We start from the raw sequence: 26,606 nt of genomic DNA on the forward strand, positions 1-26,606 counted from the left end.
AAGCATGGGTGAATGGTTACAATACATCCTGTACATATCGCAGCCACAATGAATTGGTGATGGAGGGCCGAGATCTAACTACAGGGAGCAAACAGATGCCCCATTCTAGGTTATGCCATACTACTTGAATTTTGGTGCTGGTGCATTCATTTGGAACATTCCATCAGCTTGACCATTGCAGGCATTGGAGAGACTGGTGAGCTGATCTGTCCTGATTATGTGGGTTGCATCATTGATGTGTTTGCCATTAACCATGAATCCCAAGATTATTATGGAGGACTCCACGGTGGGGGACCTGAATGTCATTGTTTCTGCTATTTGCCTGTCCAAACTTGGAGATTACTCAGACCCTAGTAGCATGGGCTGCTTCAATATTGGAGTTGTTAAATTATAGCAACAGTTCATGCAGTTCATCACAAACTGCATTCAGAAATGTATTAGCACTTAACTAATTTTCTAATCCCATCACTGAATAGAATATGATCAGTCCAAAAGAACATAGAAAGAAAGAAAGAAACCCTACAGTACAGAAAGAGGCCATTCGGCCCATCAAGTCTGCACCAACCACAATCCCACCCAATATCTGTACATATTTTACCCACTAATCCTCTAACCTATGCACCTACGGTCAATTTAGCATGGCTAATAAACCTCACCCATACATCTTTGGATTGTGGGAGGAAACCGGAGCACCTGGAGGAAATCCATACAGACATGAGGAGAAAGTGCAAACTCCACACAGACAATGACCCAAGCCAGGAATCAAACCCAGGTCCCTGGAGCTGTGAAGCAGCAGTGCTAACCACTGTGCTACTGTGGCACCCTAACATGGCCCTAATGTAGCACGGTAGCTATAACATGGATTGTTACAGAACAAAACATTACAACTGCAAAGTTTAGGAACAAAATACACCCAAGTACACAATTTTATTGTATTTGGTACTTTCAATTGAATTTGTCCTGTCCAGAAAGTGACAATAGAATCATAGAAACCCTACAGTGCAGAAGGAGGCCATTCTGTTCATCGAGTCTGCACCAACAACAATCCTGCCCAGGCCCTATCCCAATAACACAACATATTTGCCCCTCAAATCCCTCTCACCTACATATCTCGGGACAGAAAAGGGTAATTTAGCATGGTCAATCAACCTAACCCGCACATCTGTAGACTTCTGACAGTGCATCTCATTTATATTTGGACATCTATATTTTCCAAACAGTTGCTCATAGAACAGTACAGCACAACGCAGGCCCTTTGGCCCTCGATATTGTGCCAAGCTACAAGTGAACTCAAGATCAAGCTATCCCACTCCCCATCATTTCAGTGTGCTCCATGTGCCTATCCAATAACCACTTGAAAGTTCCTAAAGTGTCTGACTCCACTATCACAGCAGGCAGTCCACTCCACACCCCAACCACTGAGTAAAGAATCTACCTCAGACATCCCTCTGAAATCTCCCACCATGAACCTTAAACTTATGCCCCCTACTAACAGCTACATCCACCAGAGCAAATAGACTGGACATGCAGAGACTATCTATCCTCCTCATCTTGTAAACCACTATTAAGTCGTCTCTCATCCTCCTCCACTCTAAAGAAAAAGCTGTAGCTCCCTCAACCTTTCCTCAAGACCTACCCTCCAAACCAGGCAGCATCCTGGTAAATCTCCTCTGCACGCTCTCCAATCTTTCCACATCCTTCTTATAGTGAGGTGACCAGAACTGAACACAACATTCCAGATGTGGTCTCACCAAGGTCCTGCATAACCCCATGGCTCTTAAACTCAAACCCCCTGTTAATAAACGCTAACACACTATAAAGCCTTCTTCATGGCTCTATCCACTTGAGTGGCAACTTCAGAGATCTGTGGATATGAACCCCAAGATTTCTGTTCCTCCACATTCTTTAGAACTCTGCCGTTGACCCTGTAATCCGCATTCAAGTTTGTTCCACCAAAATGAATCACCTTGCATGGGTTAAACTCCATCTTCCGCTTTTCTGCCCAGCTCTGCATCCTATCAATGTCTCTTCACAGCCTACAACAGCCCTCCACTTCATCCACTACTCCAATCTTGGAGTCATCAGCAAATTTACTAACCCACCCTTTAGTCCCCTCCTCCAAGTCATTGATAAAAATCAAATAGCAGAGGACCCAGCACTGATCCCTGTGGTACACTGCTGGTAAGTGGCCTCCAGTCTGAAAATTTTCCTTCCACCACTCTGTCTTCTACGAGCCAGCCAGTTACTTATCCAATCGGCCAAATTTCCTTATATCCCACACCTCCTTACTTTCTTCATGAGCCTACCATGGGGAAGCTTACCAAATGACTTATTAAAATCCATGTTTACGACATCAACTGCTTTACCTTAGTCTACACGCTTAGTTACCTCCTCAAAGAATTCAATCAAATTTGACAGGCAGGAAATTTGACAGGCAGGAAATTTGACCCTCATGAAACCATGCTGATTATCCCAAATTAAGCTGCATCTTTCCAAATGGTCATAAGTCCTATCCCCTGGAAGTTAACATTCCATTAGCTTACTGACCACTGAAGACTAAACGGCCTATAATTACCAGGGTCATTCCTATTTCCTTTCTTGAAGACAGGAACAACATTAGCCACTCCAGTCCTCTGGCACAATCCCTATATATTTCCATATAAACAATGAGTGAAGTAACGCACTCTCTCATCTGAGGTCATGTACAGTTTTCCACATTCTAATTCGAACATTAGTGTACTGGCACTGCGAGGAATCTGATTCATCGACTTGTACAGTGCTTTAAATCATACATCAAAAGGTACAGGAGGAATAAGATTTATAAATGTGATTAGACTTAAATTTCCAGAGTGCTAATCACTGTGCCAGTGTGTTACCCAATGCTGAATATTGAAGACAGCTTTCTGCTGGATTTATTTGAGTATTGGATCATGTTTGGGAAAAGGGGTGCTTCTCAGAGTTAAGGAAACATAGGTAATTAGCAACAAGGGTTAATTTCAAGAGACACTGCATGTGAACAGCTATTAGTGTAGCTAAGTGCACTGTTGTAGTGTACTAAAGTCTTTCTTGCTGTATATTTTCTTTCAAGTTAATAAATATTCTTAATTAATTGATCAAAAACGATTGGACTGTTCCTCCCCAGTTTGCATATCTTTTCTCACAATATTCCAAATTGAAAATATACACCACTAACAATCGGTATTCCAAGTTACCTTTCTGGCTTTGGGATACCCCTCGCATGCAACATCAGGGGGGGGTTCATAACAGTACAACAGAAGCCAAATATTTTTACGACAATTAGTGTTGAATTTCAGTCATACAAGTTCAAGTTCAACTAGAAGAGCTGCTTTCTGCCTATTCTGTGCGCTAGTATCTGCATTTGACATGTTAATCATTTTGTACATGTAACCTATAATTGTGTAGATGAGATACGAACAAGAGAAAATTGGCAAGTGATTTCCACAGCATAAATTATATTGCAAATTGATTCCATTTGTAACCTTAGCTGCAATATTTAATCCCCACAGTTTTAAAGACACCCCTAAAGCAAAAGGTTCAACTTAGCCAAGTAGTTCAGTGTATGTAATTTAGTGATAAAACAAAGCTAATTGCTTTAAGATCTTTGATGTTGAGGAATTGAATATGTATGCAATTATAGCAGTTACACAAACAAAAACATTCTCCCTTTAGAAAAAGTATTTGATTCCCATTTCCTGCACAAAGACAAAATTATTTTCCCATGGTCACATGCTGAAACTGAATTTGTGCAGTGACGTTTGTCAGAATTAATTTCTTCATTTTAATTACAGGATTCTCAAAACCACTGGTGTTCGAGAGAAGAACAAGATGCAGCTAACGCAATATGTGTAGCTTTGGTGGGCGATCAGTGGAGATCTCAGAAAATTGGCCATTTCTTTGGGTTTTCTGTCAAAGTTGAGTCAGAAGAGGAGTCTTTGGCATAAATTAACGGCATAAATGTTTACTTCAGACATCTATTTTTTTAAAAAACATTTGTGAATATTGTGCTCATTAAAAGGTCAAAGGCTTTGACATTAGAGAATAAATGCTTTCTTTTCAGTTCTCAATATCAAACATTCCCAGGTCAGGGTAGCATGGCTTGTGTTACACCCCTTAAATATTCTTCAGATTCCATCCCGAGAAAAGCATATCTTCCTGTTAGTGTACAATAGTCATTTCCCACAATGTTTGTCCTGTGTCCTCTAAGCGAGAATGCCAACTGATGATTCACACTGCTGATGTATGCTGCACGGGCCCATCAGAAACTGTATCAAGGATCCCCAAACTCATTTTGTATGCAGCAGACTGCAGAAAATTGAGATGGAAGCAGAGGACCAACCACAATAATAGAGAATGGTCAAACAGACTCAAGGAATTTTCTAATCTACTCCTGCTGTGATTCCTGATGTTCTTTCACACAACTTTCTAGACTGCGTTTGACTAGCTAGAGTTGAAGTATCATACCAGTCTATAATCCATTCCATTATGCAATTCACAATGTTCACTTAGATAATGGTGTGACACCTGTGCTTTAATACCTCTTGAACTTTTATATGCATAATGGTAGACAAAGAGTATCCGATGGGGAGGAAGAAATGGGCAAAATGCAGAGAGAGTTCTTTATATTCTACAGGCATGTTTGATAAACAAGGTAGATCAGCGAAAATAAGTCTTGGATTACACATGTAGAGGTGACGACCATGTTAGGACAGCAATAGTTTATTTTCAGCAGCTATACCGATCCCTGGCTTGTCTTGGGAAAAAGGGGAAACACAATCCCTTTTTAAGTGTAGAAAAACAAACCAAATATTGCACTAAGATTAAAGCAAAATGCTATGCATGCTGGAATCTGAAACAAATGTTGGAAACAAACAGATGTTGGAAAATCTCAGTATGTCTGACAGCATCTGTGGGAGAAAATAGAGCCAACATTGAGTATAGGTAACCCTTCATCGGAGCTCGGACGAAGAGTCATCTAAATTGGTCATCTCCATGCTGGGACTAATTTTTAAACAATTACTGCCTATTTAAAGAATTCAATCGTACTCAATATGGCAAGTGTACAGTAGGTGATACCCAGGGTCAGGACGGAAATTACTCCTTTACTGAACAGTTGGTACATTTTCCAAAATTGCCAGGTCACTTCATTCAAATCAATATGCAGTCATAGCAAGATAATCTCACAGCAGTTAAATCATGTACTTGGCAGAGACTGCACAGAAACATCATTACAAGTCATAATTTGTCAAATCATTTCCAGTTTTACAAGATTTCAAACTGCTTTCAGTGTTATTTTATTAAGGCATTTTGCATTTCAATCCAGTAAAGTTGTTCATACTAACTTTGCCAAATATTTGGACAATGTTTATTCATTATGCAAAACCAAAAAAATATTTTGCAATATGGGAGTTTATTACATTCTTGTATTGAAGCGTTGTTCACAAACATTCACCTTTAGCCTCCCATTTTTAAATAAAGAACATGCTGGGATTTGGACTTCAATTCCCCATTTAAGACTCGTGGAAAGCTATGGATGCTACTTAAGAGGAAAACATGATAATTGGGAATTATTTTAAACTGTCTTTATGTCAGTCTGTCCCATTTCTTTCCTTCAATTAATCCTCTGTTTTCTTTCAACTTTACTTCCTAAACAGGGGACACAAGTTATAAAAGCAGGTTTCGTGCCTGCTTCCAGGATCCCAAAATTGGTTTTTGAGTTCTGGAAAATCAGTCCCAAAAGCACAAACTGAAGCAACCAGGTTGGTCCTCAACTTTAAACTGATTTCTGTACAAATGTTTATATTGTGTCTAACGCAATGAAACATCACAAGATGTTTAAATGCTTATAACGTCTGGCTGCTCAGCCAGCTGGATTCCAGGAACAGGAACATTTTTTCTCTTCTTTTGCTGGCTATAATGTTCTTTCTGCTTCCGTAGCTGAGATTAGCGATCAAACCTTGGGCCGACCCAGCGTGCGCGGTGCAGTGGTACACTCCATGCACCATTAAGGAGGACAAATGAAATTTTGGCATTTATTGTTCAAGGAAGAGAGTAGAAAAGTAGGGACGTGTTGCCACAACTTTCCTAGGCATTAGTGAAACCAAACCTGGAGTACTGTGCACTGATTTGGTCCTCCTATTTGACGAGGGATGTAGTTGCATCACAGGTACTTCAAAGGAGGTTTGTTAGATTGATTGAAGGAGTGGTTGAGCAGTTTAGGCCTATATTCTCCAGAGATTAGAAGAATGAGGGGATATCTAATTGAGGTGTACAAGATGCTAATATGGATTGATAGAGTAGACGCAGAGAGGATGTTTCCTCCTGTGGGGCAATCTCGGTTTAGAGTAGCAGATTTAAAACAGATGGAGAAATTACTTCTCTCAGAATTCTCATGAATCGGTGAAATCCACTATCCCAGAATGCATTGGGTGCTAAGACATCAAGTAAATTTGAGACAGATCTTTAATTAGTAACAAGTTGAAGGGTAGTGGAATTGAGATCAGCCATGATCGCATTGAATAGTGGAACAGGCTCGAGGAGTTGAATTGTCTACTCTATTAATTCTTATGACACAGATCTGTACCCAAAAGGAGGAAAGGTAGACAACTCATTCTGATTTAACTACTTCACACAAGAGAACAAGCATTGTGAGGAACAACACTCGGTTAGCCTCACAAAAGGAAACAGCTTCTCTATACCTATTTTGTCAATCCTTTTTGTCATCTTAAATGCCTCACATAGATCTCTTCTCATTCTTCTAAACTCTAGAGTGTATAGGTCTAATCTGCCCAATCTCTCTTCATAAGAGAGACCCTCGTCCCTAGAATAGAGGGTCACTGGATTCAAGGGGAGGGGAGTGGGTTGTTTTAATCTTTTTCTGCCGCTGTATATTCGATTATTCTAAACACAGGAGGCAGGAAGGTTAAAAAAAGCAGTGTAACATCTTTTTAAAAAATTCACATCTTCAAAACAGTTCTACATCACACTGAATCAAATGGAGATTCCCTTATTTCATTACAGGACTGAGAAAAAACAAATAATAAAGTGAAAAATAAACAAAACTCATTCATCCACATCCCTGCATCTTCCTTTTTACTCAGTTGGGTCTGTTCAGTTGAGGTTTGAGTTGTCATTCATACGCGGGCTGTTTAAACTCTGAATAGAATATTTGCCATCGCACAACTTTCCCTGCAACGTGGACAATTTTTCCACAAATTCCAACAAAAGTCTTGCATTTTTGGTTTTATATTTTTCTACAAAAGGTTTCTGATTCATATAGACTGTTGTCTCCATGCAATCAGATAGATATTTCTCAACCCTGAACTTCAAACTTTCAATTTCAAAATGACAGAGCAAAATTTAGGCCCCAGTCTTAATACTATACATGATACTAAAAGATTTTGACAATCCAATATTTTCATCTTTTGTTTTGAACCCACTTTTCAGATATTGTTTTTATCATCAGCACAGCAGTAGAAAAGCCTTGGAACTGTTCAGTTTCTGAAAACTATATGCGAACTGGCAACATAATAAATTAACAACATAATCACACATCATAATGGGTTGTATCATTCCAAGATGGAATACTACACTAAGATTAACACTACATTGCAAATTGAAAAAGATGTGACAAGTTCAGGAATATACTGGCTCAAGTTCATTTAATCATTGCCTTTAGCTTTATGAATCATAACTGGAAACTTACCACATTTTCCTTTGATCGAAGTACCCCCAGCTTTCCAAACCGAACATGAAATGGTGAGCATTGATAAGTGCCATCCTGTTGTTGGACTACGATCACATCGATGCATCCAGAGAGTGTTGCAGGGTTCAATCCCTTGTACAATTCCTTGACTGTTACCAGTAACTGTCCAACATAGTTCATGGTTTGGGACTAGAAAAAAAATTAAAAGAAAAATATTGCTGATGTTCAATTAAATATTTCAGCACTACACAAAAGTTCACCCATTTCAACATTCAATCCTGAGTGCATCTACATGTCGTGTTGTGAAGATATGCAAACTAAGGATTTTTTTAAAAACCATTTAACATTTATGAAACCCACAAGTCAGGCCTTCTCAAGTAAATAGCTGTATATGTTTCATAGTTTGATAAATATAATGAAACCTGTGACTTGATCAACAGGGACATACCAGGAACGTCAGTTTGATTCAATGATATCACAGCTTGTATATGTTATAGCACTGTACACATAAATAAAGCATACTTGCATGAAGTAACAAGATTAAAATCACCCTTGTATAGTTTCCAATTAATTGAAAATGTTGAAGTGTACACACACAACCTGATTAAATCCTTGTGAAGAAAGCACACACTAAATAACCTGTACACTACTACACTAATTAAGTCTATTTGAGGCATTTGAGATGATAAAAAGAATTGACAAGGTAGGCATAGAGAAGCTGTTTCCTCTTGAGGCTAACTCTGACCCTTACAACCACACGAGGATGAGTAAAAATTAATTCCCTAAATTTACTATTCAACATCTGGCTGTCACAGGGTTTTAATTGTAAATTTTGTCAATATTGTAAGAGTCCCACTATATACACTCCAGATCAGCAAAAATCCAACAAATTTTGTGAGATTAAATCAAAGAACGGGTTTGTTGACCTTACTGCCCAAATTTAACGAGGTAAATCACATCCCTTATTCATACATCACGCTCCCTTGACAGTCACCCTGCCATATCCATGTCCAATGCTTGAGGGGGCGGGCTGCATGAGCAGAGCACAAGGAAGCCAACAGGAGATGGGCTTTTGCAAACTCCTGAAAAGGCCTTTCAAGTGTCTATTCCCTTTATGTCCCAGTTAGGTGGAATGCAAGTTGTGTATTATGGTTGGCTAGCAATTCCCCATTGTTTTAAAAGACAGTTATTGAAACCCAGCCATGAAAAAAGGCCTTAGAAATGGTGTTTTTTTTGATAAATCTATTAAGTAGGTTGCCTAACCCCAATATAAAGCAATCAGAATCCCTTTGGTGTAAGGGGCCAAACAGCCCAAGTCTGCACCAACTCTCCCAACCAGGCCCTCCCCTTTGCACTATCCCTGTAGCAATGTGCATTTACCATGACTAATCCACCTAACCTGCACATCTAAGGACACTAAGAGGTAATTTAGCATGCACATCTTTGTAATCTTCATCTTGATGTCATTCTTTGTTAATCGTAAAGAACAATTTTCTAATAACATTGTTTTCACATCAAACATGAAATTGACTTTCAGCAATTCCATCGAAGCCCATTTTGCTGAAAGTTTCTTTTGTAGTATAGTTTGAGAGTCCAACCTTAGAAATACTAAGAATGCACCTCAAACAGGCAATTTCTGCACACTTTCATGGAAGTAACTTCAGGTTTCCAACCAGACGTGTTTTTGCAACAGACACAAGCCCCATTACTCCCTCTATCTCCCACCACCACAACGCTCAGCATAACATCCAAGCTGGAAGAGCTGTCAAATTCCAAGTTCCAAGCTAGTTGCCAAAATGATAAAATTTTCTCCTAGTGCTTCGTCATCTAAGCCTAATTGCTGCCAATCTCTGGTACTACAACTCAATGCTTTTTACTACTACGTGCAAGGATTTAATTCTCTAGTACCACAGGACTCAGAAGTTACAGGAAAATTCTAGCCCCAATGGCTGAAGTCTTGCACTCTCAATGCACCTTCAGAGCCTGCCACAATTTTGTAAACCGTCAGCACTTGTTCTGCAGTCTGCCATAGTTTAAGATTCACTCTTGATTCCAGTTCTGTTGAAGTTCAGGAACACATCACTCACCCTAACAAATTCCAGCTCCACTCCCATGCTGTTGAGTTCCTCCTTGCTTCTAAAATTCTGGTTATCTTACTCAGGCATCTGACTTCACCTGACAAAGGAGCAGTGCTCCAAAAGCTTGTGATTATAAATAAACCAGTTGGACTATAACTGGTATCATGCGACTTCTCATCTGTCCATTCAAGTTCAAGTTCAACACTGGCATCTCCATATCATGTTCAGACACCGGTTGAATACGGTGTAGAATATTGCAATGGATCCTGCACTTTACTAAAAAGGGAAACGAATGGATTTAAAGCAACACCACAGTGGAAACACCATCAGTACAGCTGCTCCAGTTTAAGCAGTAAGAAGTCTCAACACCAGATTAAAGTCCAACAGGTTTATTTGGTAATAAACAGCACTAGCTTTCTGAACGCTGTTCCTTCGTCAGGTGAGTGGAGAGTTCTGATCACAAACAGGGCATATAAAAGGCACACACAGTTTACAGAATACTGATTAGTAGATTAGAATGCGAGTCTTTACAGCCATTCAAGTCTTAAAGATGCAGACGCTGAGTGGAGAATAGCATAAAGCATAGGTTCAAGAGATGTGTATTGTCTCCAGACAGGACAGTAAGAGATGTTGCAAGCCCAGGTAAGTCATGGGGGTTACAGATAATGTGATATGAACCCAAGATCCCGGTTGAGGCCTTCCTCATGTTCACGGAACTTGGCCATCAGTTTCTGGTCAGCAACTCTGCGTTGTCGTATGTCGTGAAAGCCGCCCTGTAGAATGTTTACCCGAAGATCAGAGGCCGAATGCCCATGACTGCTGAAGTGTTTGCCAACAGCAAGGGAACAGTCTTGCCTGGTGATTGTCGAGCGGTGTTCATTCATCCCTTGTTGTAGCGTCTGCATGGTCTCCCCAAACGTACCATACCTTGGGACATCTTTTCCTGCAGCACATCAGGTAGACAATGTTGGCGAAGTTGCAAGAGTATGCACTGTATAACTGGTAGATGGTGTTCTCACTTGAGATGATGGCATCCATGTCGATGATCTGGCATGTCTTGCAGAGGTTGCTGTGGCAGGGTTGTTGTGTTACTGTTCTCCTGAAGGCTGGGTAGTTTGCTGCATGATGTGGGTATGCCGGCGCTGGACTGGCGTAAACACAGTAAAAAGTCTGACAACACCAGGTTTTAGTCCAACCTATTTATTTGATAATATTCTCACTAGCTTTCGAGGGGACTGCCTCTTCGTCAGGTGAATACCTGACGAAGAGGCAGTCCCCTCGAAAGCTAGTGAGAATATTATCAAATAAATAGGTTGGACTAAAACCTGGTGTTGTCAGACTTTTTACTAGTTTGCTGCAGACACAGTCTGTTTAAGGTTGTGCATTTGTTTGAAGGCAAGAAGTGGGGGTGTGGGAATGGCCCTAGCGAAATGTTCATCTTCAATGACATGTTGAAGACTCCAGAGAAGATGTCGTAGCTTTTCTGCTTCGGGGAAGTACTGGACGATGAAGGGTACTTTCCTCACTGTGTCCCTTGTTTGTCTTCTGAGGTTGTTGGTGCAGTTTTTCACTGTCGATCGATGAATCGAGCGCCATATCCTGTTCTTATGAAGGTATCTTTCAGCGTCTGGAGGTGTCAGTTGCAATCCTCCTCATCTGAGCATATCCTGTGTATATGGAGGGCTTGGCCACATGGAAGGGCTTCTTTAACATGTTTATGGAGAAATGGAGCATGGTGAAGTTCTGTGGGCTTCCGGTGCAGTGAGGTACTGAGGTGACCATCCTTAATGGAGATGCGTGCATCCGAGAATGCAATCGATTCCGGAGACTAGTCCATGGTGAGTCTGATGGTGGGTTGGAACTTGCTGATGTCATCATATAGTTGTTTGTGATTGTTCATCATGAGTCCAAAGGAAGAAAATGTCATCAACGTATCTAGTGTATAGCATCGGTTGAAGGTCCTGTGTGGTGAAGTAGTCTTGATCAAACCTGTGCATGAAGATGTTGGCAGATTGAGGTGCGAATTTGGTCCCCATGGCTGTTCTGTGTGTCTGGATGAAGAACTGGTTGTTGAAGGTGAAGACATTGTGGCCCAAGATGAAGCCGGTGAGTTGTAAAATTGCGTCTGGAAACTGGCAGTTGTTGGCGTTGAGCACTGAGGCAGTTGCAGCAATGCCATCATCATGGGGGATGCTGGTGTAGAGCACTGAGACATCCATTGTGACGAGGCGTGTCCATGGTTCAACTGTTCCATGTGTGCTGAGTTTCTGTAGTAAGTCTGTAGCATTGTGACAAAAGCTGGGGGTTCTTTGTATAATGGGTTTCAGGATGCCTTCGACGTAGCTGGAGGAGTTCTTGCACAAGGTCCCATTGCCCGGTACGATGGGACAGCCAGGTCTATTTGCCTTGTGTATCTTTGGGAGGCAGTAGAGATAGATCTTCAACACTGGGAGTACATGGGATGAGAGCACGGAGGGTGCTCTGAAGGTCCAAATCAAAGGTCTTAATCAGAGTGTTGAGTTGACGGGTGTGTTCTTTGGTCGGATCTGCATCTGTAGTGCTCCTTGTCGTTCAGTTGTCTGTGTACTTCTTTGCAGTAATCCGTTCTGTTCAGTATGACGATAGCCCCTTCTTTGTCTGCTGGTTTGATGACAATGTTGTGGTTGGTCTTGAGAGCACGGCTGGCATTGCGTTGTGCTTGGGTGATGTTCAGGGCTATCTTAGTGCAGTTGATGAATCTGGTGTTGACGCACCTCTGATAGCTTGGGCATACAGTTCAATGCCAGCATCTTCACACTAGTACAAAGAGGCAGAGCACACCAACAATTTAGTCCAACTCGCAACAGACAATAATTGCAGCCTTGGCATTCCAACACAAGTTGATATCTTACTGGTATTCTCACATCACCCTCATTGCCAAATCCTTTGAATGTTTAAAAAAATTCAAGTTCAGCTTCCTGAACTTGTCCATACAGCTCTTATTTACAATGATCTGAATTGACCAGTCTGAAGGTGAAAATAGAGACTTCAAAAAAAGTTTGCCAACTTTTTTTTGCAACAGAACAGAAGAGTACATGAATAAATATCATCTTTCAAAGGAAGTACTGGCCATTACATAGACAGATGGTAAAATTGCAAATAGTAACGATTCACTTTCACACTTTCTGAATCGGCTTTTCCTTGGTTAACTTCCGAGTGAAAGGAAGGGCAGTGGCAAATCACGTTACTAGGAAGAGTTTTCAAATCATGCATTTTTTATGGAGTCGAGGATACAAATACTGTAGACATGTTTCATAATTATTCAGCTCATCATAATGTACATGGACAGAGCAGAACTGTTCCCAATTTATTTAAAATAACTCTTAATCCCCATTCATGCATTGATAATAGCAGGGGCTAATGAAAGAAGAGTTAGCATTGAGTTCGAGTACAGAAATAAAACGTACTGAAGACGCCACAACTGAGTTGTGGTTCACAGACCCCACCTTTGCTGTATTTTTGGACAAGTCTACTTCCTGCTGCACGAGCATGCCAAGTATATTTATCAAATGAGGAAATGAGTGAGGCACCAGTTCTTCTGCTCCAGAATTACCCTAGTGTTTTTAAATTGTAAAAGCTGAATTAATCACCCAGCTAAATGTTCCTCCTCAGCAGTTACCTACATCAGAATGCTTACAGTAGTAAATTCTGAAGTAAAAGGGATTTTGGCATCAGGTGTTTCTGCTGTGCTGCAAGGAAACCCCCTTTCTCAATATGAACATCAATGTACCAATGTAAAAAACAAAAATAGTCCCTGCTGTATCGCATTTGACATATTTTCCAATGGCTTCCAAAGATCACAAGATAGATTAGTTAACCATACAAAGAAGTGACTTCAATAGAGGCATTACAACTGATCATAAATTACCTTCAGGCAGTAATCTGAGTTTTCATGTGAAAAATGTTACACCCAAAGTAGGAGAATTTCTTTTTAAAACGTAACATATACATGTACAGACTGAAAATACACAGTTGCTTATAAGCATATAACACAAATAACAGCCTGTTACTGTTCACACACTCCCTTCCCATGAGAAATTCATTAGAATGACACAATTGCAAAATATTTACATAAATTCATCATTTGTGCAAGACAAAAAGTCTGGAATAAAAACTGGCTGAATTAAGAAAGTCTCTAGGAAGATCAAAAATAGGCCCAAATTCTAAACAAGGGAACACACTTCCACTCGTCAACTCCTTTTGATATGCTGTATTGATGGCAGAGTAATTCTGCCAACAATACATACTCAGAATATGCAGATATGATTAATTTTATCTGTTGCATTGTAAAAAGAATCCAGTTTGATACATGCAAGGCTTGCCATTAAATTTAATGACAAGTGCCAAAAAATAATTTGATTGATACAATAGTGTACTTTTCTTAAAATAGTTTGTTTCAAGAAACGTTACTTCAGACAAGTTTGGCTGCTGGGATGAAACATGACAGAACATTTTCAGATTAAAATTTTAACAAAGCTGCTTGATACTTTTCCTCAGTCCACAGCTACGTGACAACATAGATACCACATATTTTTAAACTAGAATTGCAGCAGCCCATGGAAAATATGACAAATGATTGAGTCCTACAAACAGGAAATAAAACTTAGTTCCAGCTACCAGCAATTACAAAACAACACAATTGTGTCTATACATTATCACTGAAAACCCACACGTCGAGCTCACAGGCAACTGGGCCGATTTCATATGTATGGAGCTCTAAATGTTGACTCTCAACTGCAGTTTGCCTCTAAATGCATATTTTAAAGAATGCAAGTGTCAATAAATAAGTTGATTAGAAAATTCATTCTAGTTTCATTTTTGGTTTTAGAAATAGGGACATGAGGGCTGCATGCAGTTTTAAGCACCACATTATATAAAAAACATTCAAGTCAGAGTGATTGACCAGGATGAAAAAAATATAGGTCATGTGTGACTCGCATAATTTCCACAGGAACAAAGGCTGCAGGAGATTTGATGAATCCTTTTCAGTTTTGAAGGACTTTAATATAAGAAATAGGAAAAGAGTTCTCTAGGTGAGAAATGACTGATAAGGCATCACAAAAGTAGTGAGGGGTTAGGAGAAACGTTTTTACTTAAGGGACTGCTTGATCACAATGCTTTTCCAACAGGATCAAAGCGGACAGTGAACAACAGAAATTCTTATAGCAGGGGAAGATATAGAGCAGGGGTACAAAGCAGGATAGTTGGGGCTAGTTTTGAATTGCTGCAATAAAACTCCAGCAGAAACTCCAGCTGAAAGGTTTCTCCTTCTAGTCCTCTAACTGATTGAGAAAGAGAAAGCAGATGGGAGCGCAAGAAAGAGTATTCTTACTAGAACTAGGTAGAATGAAAAGAGCTATAGAGACAAACAGAATAACTTTGTTCAAAGTTTTCCTACAAATCAGTTCACTCATACAATCCCCAATTTTTTCTTATGAAATAGTGCTTGTGTTAAATTATTTAAATAACTACTGCTATTGTTACAGTAATTCCCATTCGAAAATCTTTGGAATTTTCTACCCTGGAGCAACAAGGATGCTCAGTTGAGTATGTATGAGATGAAGATCAACAGGTTAGAGGATACGCAATCAAGGGATATGCAGATAGGGCAAGAAAGCAGAGCTGATGTAGAAGTTCAGCCATGATTTCATTGACTGATGAACTGGGCTCAAGGAGTCATATCTAGGTAACAGTTCCATGATATAAACACCCTTCAGATATTTCACCCAAGTGACTAATTGTCAAGGATGCGTCTGCAGGAAGTGTTGACAAACACTTCCATGTGGAAGGCATGTCAGCCAAACTCCAGATATTCTCAACCAACATCTGAACATCTGTCATAAGGAGGAAGAAAAAAAATTGTTAGAACCCACGATTAAGGATTTTATAGCAGGATACTCAAAAATCAGAATGTGATCAGACAGCGTTAACAGAAAATAGTGGGCAGAATTCTCTGACCTCCCTCTGGTGTCCATCCTGTGATGGGAAGCAGTGTGCCACTGGGAGGATCTTCTGGTCCCACCGGTGTCAATGGGATTTCTCATTAACTCCACCCCATGCTGCTGGGAAGCTCAGAACTGGGGTGTGCCATCAGCAGGACCAGAAGATCCCAACAGAGCAAAAAGCCAGAGAGTTCTTGCCAGTGTTTAATTAATTTATTAGAGGTCTTCAAGAAAACAACAAACAAGGTGAAAAAAATGGAACCTATAGGTGTGGCTTACTTGGGTTTCCAAAAAGCATTTAATAAGGTGCCACGACAAGAGGTTACAATGCAAGATAACAGCACGTAGTAGGGAATACCATTTTCATGATAAAGGACGGACGAAGAGATGGCAGATGGAGTTTAATCCGGACAAATGTGAGGAAATGCATTTTGGAAGATAGGAAATATACAGTAAATGGTAGAACCCTTAAGAGCATCGAAAGGCAAAGGAATCTGGGTGTACAGGTACACAAGTCACTCAAAGCAGCAATGCAGGTAGGGAAGATAGTCAAGGCGGCATACGGCATGCTTGCCTTCATTGGCCAGGGCATGAGTTTAAAAATTGGCAAGTCATGTTGCAGTTTTAGTTAGGCTGCACTTGGAATATAGTGTTCAATTCTGGTCACCACACTGCCAGAAGGATCTGGAGGCTTTGGAGAGGGTATAGAAAAGATTTACCAGGATGTTGCCTGGTTTGGAGGGCATTGGCTACAAGGAGAGGTTGGAGAAACTTGGTTTGTTCTCACCAGAATGACAGAGGTTGAGGGGCGACCTACAAGATTATGAGGGGCATGGACAGAGCGGATAGTCAGAAGGTTTTTCCCAGGGTGGAAGAGTCAATTACTAAGGTGCACAGGTTTAAGGTGCAAGCAGCAAGGTTTAAAGGAGAAGTACAAGGCAGATTTTTTTTTAAAAACAGAGTAGTGGGTGCCTGGAACTCATTGCTGGGGGAGATAGCAGAAACAGATATGATAGTGACTTTTAAGGAGCATCTTGACAAGTACACAAATAGGATGGTAATAGAGGGATATGGTCCCTGGAAGGGTAGAGGGTTTTAGTTCAGTTGGGCAGCATGGCCAGTGCGGGCTTGGAGGCCTGAAGGGCCTGTTCCTCTACTGTAATTTTCCTTGTTCTTGGACATCATCATGATGAGGAGACAGTAGGAATAAATGGGGTCGGAGAGTTCACGGCCGAATTAGACAGATTTTTGTTTGACAAGGAAGACAAGAGTTATTGGGGAGGGTGCGAGCAAGTAGAATTGAAACCACAACCAGATCAACCATGATCGCAGAGCAGGTTTGAAGGGCTGAATGGCTCCCCCTCCCCCACCAAGTCCAATCTTCCTTTGTTCCACAAAAAATACTTTAGAACTTGAACAGAGTTCTCCGATCCCTCATCCAGGATTCCCAATATCACTTATCCTGCTTCAAAGGAGGATAACAGCATCTAGAAGAGTCCAACCTGAGTTTTTGTGACTGCATAGCTTAACGTTATCCTGTGTAATCACTTCACTGAGAAAGTCTTAATTAACAAAAGGCCCCAATGTACTGTAAGGTTGTGCGTCTTGGATTCCAATCTGTGGCTCTCTCCATCTCACCCACAACGTAAAGGCATGAGAACTGAATAGAGTCTGCTATTTCATCATGAGGACTAGCAGAAAAAGAAAAATTAAATTGTGTTGCGCATTTTAAAAAGGATTTTTAAAATAACTGTAGTTCTGTACCTCAGGGACTAAGGACTTCACTTTCTACGGCTGCTGAGAAACTGGTAGCAGTACTAATGTTTGCCACATATGCTAACAATGAAATTTTATGAAGAAATGTGTAGAGGAAGCTTGTGTTTACACATTTTGAAGTTGTGCAATAACCAAGGGCTCCCTCAATGATGGTAATGTTATTGGTGTCGCAAGATCTTCTGATTATTTTTCTATTTAAAGTGTTTGATTTATTTTAAACATTATGTTTTAAAAGCAAAGTGTATTTCTGCAGATAAAGATTGAAAAGATAGATATTTGGGATACTAATGAGCTAGTTTTGATGCAGTCTCCTCATAACTGAGGAAATAAGCAATTTGATAGCTGGTCTCCCATTAATGACAGAAAGATTGTGCACATCAAGCTGTAAGGGTATTGATTTGTCAGTTAACAGTCTCATAAAAATTATAGACAAATTCATGAATAAATGGAAGAAGATAACTTAATTCAGTGAGATGCCAAGGCAGAAACCACCCTCCACAAAAGTTGTAGAAAGGCTTCAGGTTCCTTCCCTGCAACATCTACAGTGACCACGTTGGAAGTGAATATTGCTCAGTGTGACATTTGATAGCTGATGTAGAAGCTACTGACCGTAAAATATTCAGAAAGTAAGTTTCACACAACTGTGTGGCTCAATTGTAAAACACTAGAAGCCACAAGTTCAAACTCAGGATCTGGTCCTTGCAACCAGAAGGAACATATCCACACAATGCACCTTTTTCAAAAAAGCAAAAGCTTGAAGAACAGTCATTCCTGGTTCATGCCCAGGACAACGCCTTGGCCAGAGTTGACCTGCCCAGTTTGAATTTGAGCAAAGTTGGGCAGTTAACTGTTCCATGTTGCATTCTCCCTGTCAACTCCTCCACTTGCCAGCCAATCAGTCTCCTCAAACTGTTGGTCATTTCTTGTGAGCTGTCCTGGTGAGGACAAGACTAAGGGCGAGATTTGCTGGCCTGACCTCAGCATTTCTCTTGGTAGTGGGAGATGGCATGCCATTCACTGATGGCTGCATCCTCCCAGTCACACCAGTGGGAATTCCCATGGAAGCCACTCTACTCGACCAAGAAACCCATAGGAAGTGCATTGTCAGTGGGACCAGAGAATTCTGTCGGCATCAATGGCCAGAGAATTCTGACAAAAAAGTTTTAACACGTCTTTTCTTTCCAGTAAGATTCAAATTTGATACAAAAACAAACAACTAGTTAACCATGAATTCAAATAAGGTTTGCAATCCCAAAACTATTCTGACCTGCAATTTACCATTGATTCACTTCATTAAATGTCTTTGAGGTTGTGATATATAAACCAAAATTGGCAAAAGCCTTAGAGAAACAGCTGCCATTGCTTAGTTTTAGTTCAAGATGTTAGACATCAGACAGAATGAAAAAACATGAAAATAATTAAACTGAAGATTTTGTTTCCCAGTGTTTAATATGTTAACAGCATATATACAAAAGGTATGCAAACAAACTATGCAGTAATAATTGTAAACAGCAAACAGATATTCATCCCTGAAAAAACATGCAAATTCAAAGAATCACAAAGAGACAGTGGGGAAATAGCCATTAATATTGCATTTAATCTGAAGTAATGAGTCAATTGTCTGGAATAATACAGCCTGAGCTGCCTTTCTTTTGTTCAAGATGAAGATAAATTCTCAGCTGTACAACGTTCAGCATCCCTGTAATTTTACTCAATAGGCCTCCCATCCTATTCATAGCTCAAGACACAAGGCAAGACAAATATTTCAAAGTCAGTCAGTTTAGGCCATAATTAAACACAGAACACATTCAGCCTGATGACATCAGGAGGATGGAGCACTGATTTCAGAAGGCAGGCAAACAAGCAAGCTGAAAAATTTCTTGTGATTTCAAAAGTGAAATGCAGTTTTTTTTTTAAAAACGAGCTGAATGGAAATGGCTCCATTCTGACACAAGGTCCTTTAACTAAACAATTTTTCAACGGCTTAAACACCCCTTTAAAATAAAAAAAGACATTCATATGCACAATAACAAATTAAACTATTTGCAAAAGAAAATCTGTGCGGACCACAACAAATATTTTGAACTCCAATAGAAATAGAAATAAGTGTGATAGTGTCAGAATGGAACACCACAGGTTACAGTTATGTTCCTATACCATGCTGGTTTATAAAGGCCAGTGTTCTTAGGCAACTTGTTCTCCAGCTTTGTAATATGGTGGATTTACAAACACCAAGGAAGAAGCTCAACAATTCCCATCTGCACAGTCTGTGGCACATAATGGTTATATCCTCGCAGATGCATGGTAGCACAGTGGTTAGTACTGCTGCCTCAGTGCCAGGGATTCAGCTCAATTCCAGCCTTGGGTAACTGTGTGGATTTGCACATTCTCCCCGTGTCTGTGGGTTTCCTCCGGATGCTCTTGCTTCCTCTCAGATGTTCAGGTTAGGTAGACTGATCATGGCAAATTATCCCTTAGTGTCCCATGGTGCTTAGGTTAGATTGGTTAGCAATGGTAAACGTATGGAGTTATGGCAATAGGGCAGATGGAGAAGGCCTGTCAGAGAATTGATGCAGCCATAGTGGGCCGAATGGCCACCTTCTGCACTGTCGAGATTCTATAATTCTAAGACAAAAGCATTAAATGCAGCAGTCCTCTGAAACACAGAACTCCAATTTTATCAGCATTCAGAGGTGGCTTCATTGGCTATGGCACGTTGGCACATCAGAAAGTGGTCACGTACCCAAGGACTTTATGTATGGTATGGTAGGCGGTATAAGGCAACTGGCAGGATGCCAAAAGCTCCACTTAAGCATGACACGAAGGCCACAGACATTAGTCATCACATCTTGGGAGTCAGTAGCTGATAGAAAATAACCACACTTCCCATGGGCTGGCATGCAATGACGACCAGTGGCTACAGCAGCTTGGCAACAGATACCAATGTTGAAATAATATAAAACCCATGACGACACTTGGTAGCTTCATGTGTGGTACTTAGCACAGAATCTGCTTCTCAAGGACTGAACTCTTCAGTCATCAGAAAAGGTGCACCATATGAAGACACCTCACATGATATGGATTTGTTTACTGGGTGCCCATATCTTTCGAGACAGGGTGGCACAGTGGCAAGCACTGCTGCCTCATAGTACCAGGGACCTGGGTTTGATTCCCAGCATGGCTCACTATCTGTGTAGAGTTTGCACATTCTCCCCATGTCTGCATGGATTTCCACCAGGTACTCCAATTTCATCCCAGTCAAAATATGTGCAGGTCAGGTTGACTGCCCATGCTAAATTAACCCTACAGTCAAAGGGATTAGTAGGGTAAATATGAGGGGTTATGGGAATAGGGCTTGAGTAGGATTGTGATCGGTGCAGACTTGATGGGACGAATGGCTTCCTTCTGCACTGTAGAGATTCTATGGACATGAATTCCAGAACAAGACCAAGGTAGCAGTGAGGTTAAGAACTTTGTTAGTAAACTTCAGATGATCAAATATCTGAAGTTTTCATGATGTCACTCGCTCAATTTACAAAGAACACAATTTGAACAAAGACAAAGGGACATAGTTCAGAACTCCTTCAAAGCTCCATAATACTCAATGTATTAATAACAGCTGATTAAATTGAAACGCCCCTGGGTAGGATGGGTAAATAGACACAGGTGTTTAATATTAAAGGTATAACTACAGTAATGGTTTTTTTTCCAGCATTTTGCCCATAGCCCTGCAAGTTATGTCAACACAAATGAATATCCAAATACTTGGAAGAGTTACTAACTAAACCACTCTGAGTTTGCAACTTCTACCACCCTGTAAGTGAAAAGTTTCTCCTCAACTCCCCTCTTTGCCCCCTGGTTATTGATCTCACTACTAATGGAAAAAGTGCCTTCCTACCCACCCTGTGTGCCTTATATTCTTACACAACTCTATTAGTTCACTGCTCCAAGGAGAACAGCCTGAACTTATCCAATCTTTACACACAGCTCACACCCACCACACCAGGCAGCATTCTTGTAACATGACAATAGTTTGTTGTACTTACAAATAGGAATTAACAAAGGTGAGTTTATCATTGGTATCTGGTTTCATTTCCTTATTCCTTAAAATATGATAGCATTTTGACAACTTGAATTGATGCTGTTTTAGCTAAGGAAATTATAGCAATTGTAGTGAATACAACTGATCATCCAGTTTTAAATGTTTTATGATTTTAATAATTAAAGTTCAGTAACAACATTGTTAAAGACAACAAAAAGCACACAATGCATGGATTAAAATTAAAGCTGGAAGGAGCACAGCATTGGGCTGGACTTTGACCTCAGTGGCAAGTAAACGAATGGCACCAGGATTTCATCACTTGCCCAGAGACTAGTGGGATTGAGATTGGCACTGAGTGGTTAGAATGCCTTTTCAATGCAGCACCCTCTATCAGGGCCTAGAATCTGTGTAAACAGAGCAAGAAACAGTCCATCTCCACAATCAGTCAAGTTGAATATTGTCCAATTAGCAATTAACATCAAGGGTCTGAATCTGAGAGTATTACTATTCATGTTAAATCAAATTGAAATCAGAAAATGAAGGAAGGAGGCAAAGAGAAGAGAGCGAGGCAACACAGGAAGGAACAACTTTTACTTTATTTTGTAAATCTCCCACAATAATCAAGATCTGAAAGATTGAGACTCCATACTGCTAAAAGCAGGGGCTCCTAAATGAATATTTCTCATCAATATTCACGGTTGAGAAAACCACTGACGTTAGGGAACATAGAGAAATAAATAATGTCTTGAGGAGTCTACTTACAACAGGTGGTGGTGCTGGAAGTCTTAAAGCACATCAAGGTAGATAAATCCCTGGGACCTGAAGTGTATCCCAGGACATTGTGGAAGGCTAGGGAGGAAATTGCAGGTCCCCTAGCAGAGATATTTGAATCGTCAATAGTCGTAGGTGAGGTGCCTGCATATTGGAGGGAGGCAAATGTTGTGCCTTTGTTTAAGAAGGGCTGCAGGAAAAAACTTGGAAACTACAAGCTGATGAGCCTCACATCTGTAGTGGGTATATTAGAAGGTAATTTGAGACACAGAATATACAGGCATTTAGAGACACCAGGACTGAATGGGGACAGTCAACGTGGCTTTGTGAATGGAAAATCATGTGTTACAAATTTGATTGAGTTTTTTTGAAGAGGTAACCAAGATGACAGATGACAGCAGTGAAGTTGATGTGGCCCAAATGGACTTTGGTAAGGCCTTTGACAAGGTACCACATGGTAGGTTGTTGCATAAGGTTAAATCTCATGAGAACCAGGGTGAGGTAGCCAAACAGTTACAAATTTGGCTTGATGACAGATGACAGGGTGGTTGTAGAAGGTTGCTTTTCAAACTGGAGGGCTGTGACCAATGGTGTGCCTCTGGGATCGGTGTTGGGTTCACTGTTATTTGCCATTTTTCTTAATGATTAGGATGAGAATTTAGTAGGCATGGTTAATAAGTTTGCAGATGACACCAAGATTGGTGGCATAGTGGACAGTGAAAAAAGTTATCTAGGATTGCAATGGGATCGTGATCAATTGGGCCAGTAGGCTGATGAAAAGCATGTGGAGTTTAATTTAGATATATGCAAAGTGATGCATTTTGGTCGATTAAACCAGGGCAGGATTTATTCAGTTAACAGTAGGGCACTGGGGAGAGTTATAGAACAGATCTAGGGGTACAAGTTCATAGCTCCTCGAAACTGCAGTCACAGATGGATACAGTGGTGAAGGTGGCATTCGGCATGCTTGGTTTCATTGGTCAGAATATTGAACACAGGAGATGGGACACCTTGAAGTCGTACAAGGCATTGGTAAGGCTACACTTGGAATACTGCGTGCAACTCTCGTCACTATTACTGAAAGGATATTATTAAACTAGAAAGAATGTAGAAAAGATTTACTAGGACGCTACCAGGACTTGATGGTTTGAGTTATAAAAGGAGAAGCTGAATAGACTGGGACTTTTTCCTCTGGAGCATAGGAGGCTTGGGGTGATCTTACAGAGGTCTATAAAATAACGAGGTGCATAGAGCAGCTAGACAATATTGTTTCCTAAAGGTAGGGGAGTCTAAAACTAGAGCGCACAGGTTTAAGGTGAGAGGGGAGAGATACAAAAGGATCCAGAGGGGAACTTTTTTTTCATAGAGGGTGGAGTGTGTCTGGAACAAGCTACCAGAGGTAGAAGAGGCGGCAGGTACAATTTTGTCTTTTAAAAAGAATTAGACAGTTACATGGGTAAAATGGGTATAAAGGGATATGGACCAAACGTGGGCAATTGGGACTAGCTTACGGATTAAAAAAGGGGTAGCATGGACAAGTTGGGCCAAAGGACCTGTTTCCATGCTGTAAACCTGACTCCATAATCCTAAGCAAATCATCAATGCCAAAGAAATCATTTGCAGTAATTAAGACTGATCACTGGTTATGATGCAATTACACTAGAATGGACAAGTTTTAATTTTCCCTGACCAGTTTAGTGGGTACATCATGCAGTACAGCAAGTTTGTTGTTCACATGTTTCAACACTGAGTCTGGGAGATAATATTATGGCATACCTTCTGTAAAAGCAGGGGACCTCACTCTCAATTTTGTGATTTTCATATGAAACCACTTGTGTGCCATTTATGCTTTAATAAAAGCTTGTGCCATTTGACCTCATTTCTACAGTAAAATCTGGTCCAGTATTTACACATTACACTCTGCAACGCAAATGATCCAGAAAACAAGTCATACTATAATGCTCACGACACCAAACACATTTAAAGTAGTATCATTACCCACAATAATTTTCTTTTAAACTGCCTAGATTAAGTTTTTAATTCAGTTCTAAATTAAATGATGGCTGACGTTTATTGACTCAACTCAAAAAAAGTGCTATCTACTGTCTTTAATTAACCACAGACTGCAGGGTAAAACGACATCTGCACAGGAAGTTAGACCTCAGAGGGCATATTGATCAATTATTTGTGTTCCAAAATTACCTCAAACAGTAGTTTGCAATTTTATCCATCTGCCTTATCACATGCACATCACCTCCATTGCACTCCAGGTTTATGCCATTCCCTCTCCATTGTGACCAGCAGAGTTTTGATTATGCATTAAAAGAGCCAGCATTTCCATACTACTCATTTTATGCAACTTTAAACAGATAAATAGAGCATGGGCAAATTCAAAGAGGTTTCAGATACCTAAAGCTAAAAAAATTCCTTTTTTTCAAAGACTTACCAATGCAAAAAATAACTTCTGATTCACTTGTTCAGTTCTAACAGAGACAAATCATGTATAGAAAGAAGGGGAATGTTTTGATATACAGATCAACCAGAATCTTTGCTCTGGTTAATAAGTGAATTGGTCATCCCTTGAAAAGGACAATGGATATTTGAACTGTAAATACCCACTACCTTAGGATGGGTTTTGATTGCTACCACATGCGAAGTGCATGCATTTATAGATTTGCATTGAAATGCAAATTGACAGCCCACCTTGCACGGAATTTTAATTGTTTCAAATTTCTGATAAAGTTTCTGGATTTTCCAAAGCCTCCATTGGGACATTTCCCCTCTCCTACGCCTGTCCTGCAAGATATTGAGCAATAGAAAGGCTTCAGGTCCGTCCCTACTTCTTTCAAAGTTAGTTGATGCAAGTCAGGTCAAACATGGTCATCCCACTAGTGTAGATGGTGAAATCTGAATGCAACGAAAGATTGGAATTAATAGTCTAACGCTCACCACAAAACTAGTTGCAGAAGTCATTAATGTACTCTAGGGAAGGAAATCTGCCATCCTTATCTGGTCTGGCCTACATATGACTCCAGTTCCACATCAATGTGATGAACTCATAAATGCCCTCTGCAATGGAGGGTGCTTAGGAAGGGCAATACACATTAGTCCAGCCAGCAACATCCACATCCTACAAAATGAATAAATTAAAAACCTCAATCCTCCATCATTCTTTTTGTGCTCCAGAAACCCAAGCCCTTACTCAGTAAACATTGTATCACTGAAATCTGTTCCTGTCATCAAAAACACAATGAAATGGGCAGGCAACAGATTAGATTTAAGATAGTATAAAGTGATACATTGAGAATAACGAGCTGAGGTATTATAAACAAAATGCTGCAATTTTGAAGGGGGATACTGGAACGGGGGCACCCCAAATCACATACACAAATCTGTGAAGATGGTGAAATAAGACTGGTAAAAACACGTAGACACAGGATCCTTGACTTCATACATAGGCACAAAAGTATAAACAAAATTTTGTAAATGACTGGTTAGATCTGAGCTGGAGTATTGTGTTCAGTTCTGGACCTTTGAAAGTATGCCAAGGCTTTAGAGAGAGTCTGCAGCAGAGATTTACTAGAATGACACTGGGCTGAGGGACCCGCATTATGCAGAGAAGATTGAATTATTTTTTGACAAGAGCAGGACAAGAGATTTAGGAGAGGCATTCAAAATTGTTAAGTAAATAAATAGATACCATTTCTTCAGGTAGCAGAGCCAATGGGAATTATTTTGTTAAAAAAATCTGAGACGCATTGCTTGAAAGAGTTGTAGAAGTAAGTGCAATAGCAACTTTCACGAGGGAACTGAACATATAATCGGAAAAGATGTGCAGAGGAGTGGGACAAAATGAATGGGTCTTTGAAAACAAAAGCATGATAAATGAGTTAGAAGAATGTGATGGCAGCAAAATAATGCAGATGCTAGAGTTCAAAAGGGGAGTCATATTGGATTTGGAACTTTGCACCTGGTTCATTCTCCTCAGATAGAGCACTGCTGTCTCAGTACCAGGGACCCAGGTTTGATGCCTGGCTTGAGTAACTATCTGCGTGGGCTTTCCTCTGGTCCCATTTCTCCTCAGTCTGAAAGGTTAGGTTGCATTTGACTATGCTAAATTCTCCCTCAGTATTCTCAAAAGGATGCCAGAGTGTGGCGGCTAGGGAATTTTCACAGTAACTTTATTGCACTGTTAATGTAAGCCTACTTATGACACTAATAAATAAACTTGAAAA

General features: G+C 40.3%; 1 protein-coding gene across 2 annotated transcripts in view; it reads right to left on the reverse strand.

Annotated features, from left to right (window-relative positions):
• lpin2 (lipin 2) overlaps positions 1-26,606 on the reverse strand; it is a 90,410-nt gene that overhangs the window by 43,009 nt on the left and 20,795 nt on the right. For both annotated transcript variants that reach the window (XM_080194309.1, XM_080194308.1), the window contains exon 2: positions 7,724-7,912. In XM_080194309.1, coding sequence (XP_080050435.1) covers positions 7,724-7,903 — 180 coding nt within the window. In that variant the 5' untranslated portion in view covers positions 7,904-7,912. The remainder of the gene's footprint in view (positions 1-7,723; positions 7,913-26,606) is intronic.

This window comes from Carcharhinus amblyrhynchos, chromosome 8, assembly GCF_965287045.1.
Source record: "Carcharhinus amblyrhynchos chromosome 8, sCarAmb.v2.hapA, whole genome shotgun sequence".
NCBI classification, from domain to species: Eukaryota; Metazoa; Chordata; class Chondrichthyes; order Carcharhiniformes; family Carcharhinidae; genus Carcharhinus; species Carcharhinus amblyrhynchos.